Genomic DNA, 6,576 nt, shown 5'->3' on the forward strand with positions numbered 1-6,576 from the left:
ACTCAGAAATCCGCCTGCCTCTGCCTCCCACGTGCTGGGATTAAAGGCGTGCGCCACCACCGCCCGGCGAATAGCAGTATTCTTCACGATCTCTCCCATCAGCTTTATAATTTGATTGTAGTTACATTTAAATGTGTGTTTTACAGAGTGAACATCTTAATCCAGAACTGAAAATGTCAGATGGGTTTATTGAAGATGATTTAATGGTTGACAACTCTTTTGTTCGGGTTTAGAAGAATAACAAATTACTTATTCTTCTAGAACATCGTCTCCCTTTGCTTTTCATTCAAGAAGAAAGAATTAGACACATGACAGTTGAAAATATTCTATAAGATTAAAACTCGAGTTTGATGCTTTTCTTTTCTTTTCTTTTTTTTAAAGATTTATTTATTTATTATGTGTAAGTACACTGTAGCTGTCCTCAGACGCACCAGAAGAGGGCGTCAGATCTCATTATGAGTGGTTGTGAGCCACCATGTGGTTGCTGGGATTTGAACTCATGACCTTCCGTAGAGCAGTTGGTGCTCTTCCCCGCTGAGCCATCTCACCAACCCGAGTTTGATGCTTTTCTATTTTTAGATTTTATTTTGGAATTATTACCCAAAAAAAGGGAAGAAGGAAGGGAAGATGTTGTTACTTCTAAAGGTTCTCTCTTTCCCTTCCCACACCCCCTAGCAGAAAAGTGTCATGAGGGCAGTGTGCAGTGTGAGAAGTTGTAGGTTGTAGCACTTTTGTGTAGGGTGTCTTGTTTCTCATTAGCCATTTATAATTCTAGGTTCCTTATGACTACATTGACTGTAGGAACAGTTAACTTCTCAGGCAGATGCTAACACCTAATAAATGTACCTGCATCTAGGACTATGGGTAGCCATAATGTTAGTCTTCCTACCCCTAGTACTGCAAGGATTTATAGTATTTGAAATTCTGTTTTTGCTTTGTTAGGAAAATTTAGTGTCCCTGTACTCCCTTGGGTGCTTTACGATTTTCATCCCTGTTCTGAGCTGAGACTGCTATAGTGAGACAAGAAAGAATTATGTATATGGTTGGCAGATGCAACTGAAATCTTTAGTTTTTAGCTCAAAACAGTGGCTACTATCTCTATCCTCTGTGACAGTATTGATTGTGCTTTGCTGTAGTTATTAAAATGTATTATAAATGTGTTTTTCTTTTTATAACAAATGTTGCGCCGTTTGCTCGTGATTGCGTTTCCTCATCGCTCGGTGAGACACTCCTCTAATCCAATCTTTGTCTTTTGTCTTTGCTGCCTTGCAGGGTTGGTACAATAGGCTTCACTAGACTTAGCTGCAACTCAGAATTTCTCCTCCAGCACCTGAGTAAATGCTGATGGTCTTGTGGAGAGTGGATTAAGAGTACGAGCTAAGTTCTCAATCCCAATTGAGAAGCGGAGGAAATTTAAACTGTCTCCTTCCAAGTTTATCACAGCCACCACCATCAAGACAGCAAACTAAAGGACAGAGACTTTGAACTGCTGTGCTGCTCTGTGTAGTCCAGTGCACGCATGGTTTACAGACTTGGCTGGGGTTACTAATAAGTAAATAAAAAGCTGGACGCTCTGTCATTCGGACATTTCATTCACAAGTTACCAGAATGAGGGCTGTACTGGAGGCAGCAGACATTGCCGTAGTGGCCCTGTATTTTATCCTGGTCATGTGCATTGGTTTTTTTGCCATGTGGAAATCTAATAGAAGCACTGTGAGTGGATACTTCCTGGCCGGGCGCTCTATGACCTGGGTGGCAATTGGTGCCTCTCTGTTTGTGAGCAATATTGGGAGTGAACACTTCATTGGGCTGGCAGGATCTGGAGCAGCAAGTGGATTTGCAGTGGGCGCATGGGAATTCAATGCCTTACTGCTCTTGCAACTTCTGGGATGGATTTTCATCCCTATTTACATCCGGTCAGGGGTATATACCATGCCTGAATACTTGTCCAAGAGGTTCGGTGGCCATAGGATTCAGGTGTATTTTGCAGCCTTGTCTCTGCTTCTCTATATCTTCACCAAGCTCTCAGTGGATCTGTATTCAGGTGCCCTCTTTATCCAGGAGTCCTTGGGTTGGAACCTTTATGTGTCTGTCATCCTGCTCATTGGCATGACTGCTCTGCTGACTGTCACCGGAGGCCTTGTTGCGGTGATCTACACAGACACTCTACAGGCTCTGCTCATGATCATTGGGGCACTCACACTTATGGTTATTAGCATGATGAAGATTGGAGGGTTTGAGGAAGTTAAGAGAAGGTACATGTTGGCCTCACCCAATGTTGCTTCCATTTTGTTGAAGTACAACCTTTCCAACACAAATTCTTGTATGGTCCATCCTAAGGTGAATGCCCTAAAAATGTTGAGAGATCCAACAGATGAAGATGTTCCATGGCCTGGATTCATTCTTGGGCAGACCCCAGCCTCGGTATGGTATTGGTGTGCTGACCAAGTCATCGTGCAGAGGGTTCTAGCAGCCAAAAACATTGCTCATGCCAAAGGCTCCACTCTAATGGCTGGTTTCTTGAAGCTTCTACCAATGTTTATCATAGTTGTACCAGGAATGATTTCCAGGATACTGTTTGCTGATGAGATAGCTTGCATCAACCCAGAACACTGCATGCAAGTGTGTGGAAGCAGAGCTGGGTGCTCCAATATTGCTTACCCACGCCTGGTGATGACGCTGGTTCCTGTGGGCCTTCGGGGCCTGATGATGGCAGTGATGATTGCAGCTCTGATGAGTGACTTGGACTCCATCTTTAACAGTGCCAGTACCATATTCACCCTCGATGTGTACAAACTTATCCGCAAGAGTGCAAGCTCCCGGGAACTAATGATTGTGGGCAGGATATTTGTGGCTTTTATGGTTGTCATCAGCATAGCATGGGTGCCGATTATTGTGGAGATGCAAGGAGGCCAGATGTACCTTTACATCCAGGAGGTGGCAGATTATCTGACCCCTCCTGTGGCGGCCCTCTTCCTTCTGGCAATTTTTTGGAACCGCTGCAATGAGCAAGGGGCTTTCTATGGTGGGATGGCAGGCTTTGTTCTTGGAGCTGTCCGCTTGATACTGGCTTTTACCTACCGTGCCCCTGAGTGTGACCAACCTGATAACAGGCCGGGCTTCATCAAAGACATCCATTATATGTATGTGGCTACAGCATTATTTTGGATCACAGGACTCATTACTGTAATTGTTAGTCTTCTCACACCACCTCCCACAAAGGGTCAGATTCGTACTACTACCTTTTGGTCAAAGAAGACCCTGGTGACAAAGGAGAGCTGCTCTCAGAAAGACGAACCATACAGAATGCAAGAGAAGAGTATTCTCCAGTGCAGTGAGAACAGTGACGTCATCAGCCACACTATTCCCAATGGGAAGTCTGAAGACAGCATTAAGGGACTGCAACCTGAAGATGTTAATCTGCTGGTGACATGCCGAGAAGAGGGCAACCCAGTGGCTTCCATGGGCCATTCAGAGGCAGAAACACCAGTAGATGCTTATTCCAATGGGCAAGCAGCTCTCATGGGGGAGAGAGAGAGAGAGAAGGAAAAAGAAAATAGAAGCCAGTATTGGAAGTTCATAGACTGGTTTTGTGGCTTTAAAAGTAAAAGCCTTAGCAAGAGGAGTCTCAGAGACTTGATGGATGAGGAGGCTGTTTGTTTACAGATGTTAGAAGAGACTCCACAAGTTAAAGTGATACTAAACATTGGACTTTTTGCTGTGTGTTCCCTTGGAATTTTCATGTTTGTTTATTTCTCCTTATGAATGTAAGGATATGGTGAGACACTTAAGAGAAAATAGTGGTCTTTAAAAAGAAAAATGTAACTGTTGACCTCTCAGGCATTGTTTAAGGTTTTAGCCAAATTCTTCTTAGCAGAAAAATCATCTATTTGCAAGACTATGTTCCCAGAGATGGAGGAAAAGTAAATCTTCAACTTATATGAAACAAAGCGGGATGGATTGTGCAAAAAAAATGTGGTTTTAGAGTTTTCCGTACCAAAGTAAGGAGAAACCAATTATTCTCATATATCACTTAGGACAGAACATGTACTAAGGTATCCTGAGTAAAGTGTCTTGTCTACATTGCCAAGTCTTGGTAGACCTTATGCTGAAGTAAATTTGCTCATTTATAAGGTTTTTGTCTCTAATCCCTGCTATAGTTAAAAAATGAATTTGTAGAGACTGTATGATTAGTTACGTCCTGAAAGTCTAATGTGTTGTGCACTAATGACTTGAGGATAACTTTGTGTGTGGTTGGTCATTAGCATGAGTCTATGGATTCTGCTTGCCGAGAGAATGGAGGAGTGTTTTCCTGCGGGTCCTTTTGTACTGCTTGTATGAAAATGTGAGCATCCAGTTTGGAGCAGACTTTGTTTCCATCCCCTCCCTCTGTTTTTTTTTCCTACTTAAACTGAACCATACTCAACTGACTACCACGTCTGTCTGTAATTTTGTTTTTAATTAGGGGGGAGTAAATACTGCTGATGATCCCTGCATTTATTGTTCAGATAAGGATATTTTAAAATATAGTTTGAGAATTACCAGCTACCATGCAATGACTGATAAATTTAATGCTAAGTAGATGATGAATCATTTTTCTACCTGCTTTCTAAGCTGCTTCCTTGTCATTTTGTAACATTCCTTATTTGCCCAATGCCTTCCCAAATGGGTCCAGCTGTAAGATGTCCAGTACTGTGGAGAAGAGTCAACACTACTTGTGTGCTGGGGTTGGCACTTGCTTAGTTTGTGAAACACTGTTGTTAAGTTTTAGAGGAACAGTCTAACTTTGACGTCACACTGCATTCTTTATAAGTTCTCGTCCTCATTTCTGTCTGTCTTGAAGATTTGCTGTGTGTATACACCTATGCTGTTGCAGTCAGTTAGCACATGAGCATGTTTCATTACAAACTGGCTGTCAATCATAGAACACTCAGCAGTCTTGCCGTTTGTGAGTGTAGGTTTTCTGCAGCATGGTCAGCATGTTCTAGGTTGCCATGAACAGGGACTTTAGGGTTTAGCAGTGTGCTTGTGGAGGACTCGGTAGCGACCTTATTTAGCTTGGTATCCAGTTGCAACATCCGTGGGCAGCGGGTCTTCTTTGTATGCTGTTTCTCCTTATTGAAGATAGTGCAGAAGGAATTTGAGGAAAATTCTAAGGATGATGTGTGTAGTCCTATGTCTTCAACACTGCCTCCTCTCCTCCATAAGATGAAGAAAGTGATTTCTATACCTACTTTCTTTAAGCTGGTAACTTTTTAAATTGCATGACTTTTATTAAGTCTTGTACTTGAGGGGAATTACTACTTTTATAGACATTTTATAGCTTTTCAATCAAACTTAGCCCTGATAACTAAAACAAAACAAAACAAAAAAACTCTTTTTTTTTCTTTTTTCTTTTTTTTTGTAACGCATCAACTTGTTTGCAGATGATGGGCTTTATGAAGCCAATGCTGACGTTGGGGATTGTCACACACAGTCTTCCTATCTTCTGAGGGACTGCGTCTGTAAATGGAAAGAGTCATCTCTGTATGAATAGCATGCATTTCTGAAGAGCTTAGAGTGCCTTGTACAGCTGTTCTCTTAGTTTCTATTTTGAGATTTATAATCTGGAGCCAAGTAGATAGGGCCATCCTCTTGAATGGAAGGTTGAGTCAGTTCTCCAGATGTGGACTCAAGAGTTTGCCCATGTGTTTGATGGATATCTGTGCTTTGTGGCTGTCTTGTCTTCAACAGTTTTCCTTTTTGAGATAAGCTTTCAGGTTATCAGAAAGTTGTAGAATCTTGGGTTGTCCAAATTTGGATTAGGTTGTAGGAATTAACATTTCTTTTGAACACATTCCTATGCAAGTTAGCAGAAATTGACACATTGGCCAGGTGGTCTTCCTCATCCTTGTATGTACAGCATAAGTAAATAGGTGGTACTTATGTGAGTTTCTCCCTTTTATTTAGTGCTGAGTCCTAATAATTTGGAATGCTAGAGTCTTCTTACCCACTTTTTGTTGACTTATAGTAAGATACATAATATGTACCATCATGTGTCTGTCTTTGTGTAAATAGCCGTAGATGAGGTTTAGAGAACTAAGTTCATAAATAAGGAATGACTTAACATATGCATTAGATGTTTATTCTTACCAGTGTGAACATCTCTTTATTTAGTCTGAACTTTCTAAAGCGTGTCTTCCTTACTGCTTCCCAGTAATAGATAGATAATGTGCTTGAATAAGTGTGTGATGGCAGCTTCGTTTCAGGGGACCAGGCTTTATAGGTCATTCCAGTGATTGTTCCTGGGATGATACATGATTTTAGACTAGCAAAATATCCTTCACATGCATATAAGTCCTTAAAGATGGCGTGGGTCTGTAGGCATTTATACGTATATTTTTGTGTTTGTCCAAGCTAAGCTTTGGAATTGACCAAGATTACATTGACTAAAATCGTGGCTAAAGGTAAATGTGAGGAGGTGAGGCTGTTGGTCTACAGAGGTAGTAGGTGAGAAGTCATTATCCTCAGTGATAGATAGCCAGGCTTCTAGATGCTTTGTGTGGATCTAGAAAGAAGGGCATTTGGCTTTTTTTT

At 41.6% G+C, this 6,576-nt stretch overlaps 2 protein-coding genes across 13 annotated transcripts in view; both read left to right on the top strand.

The window, feature by feature from the left end:
* Positions 1-4,662, top strand: part of Slc5a3 (solute carrier family 5 member 3) — a 21,089-nt gene extending 16,427 nt beyond the window's left edge. For all 12 annotated transcript variants that reach the window (XM_031364427.1, XM_031364420.1, XM_031364428.1 and 9 more), the window contains one exon: positions 1,273-4,662. In XM_031364427.1, the coding sequence (XP_031220287.1) occupies positions 1,609-3,765 (2,157 nt within the window). In that variant the 5' untranslated portion in view covers positions 1,273-1,608 and the 3' untranslated portion in view covers positions 3,766-4,662. The remainder of the gene's footprint in view (positions 1-1,272) is intronic.
* Mrps6 (mitochondrial ribosomal protein S6) overlaps positions 1-6,576 on the top strand; it is a 63,250-nt gene that overhangs the window by 17,332 nt on the left and 39,342 nt on the right. The gene's annotated exons all lie outside the window — the stretch shown is intronic.

Source organism: Mastomys coucha, unplaced genomic scaffold, assembly GCF_008632895.1.
Source record: "Mastomys coucha isolate ucsf_1 unplaced genomic scaffold, UCSF_Mcou_1 pScaffold12, whole genome shotgun sequence".
Taxonomy (NCBI): Eukaryota; Metazoa; Chordata; class Mammalia; order Rodentia; family Muridae; genus Mastomys; species Mastomys coucha.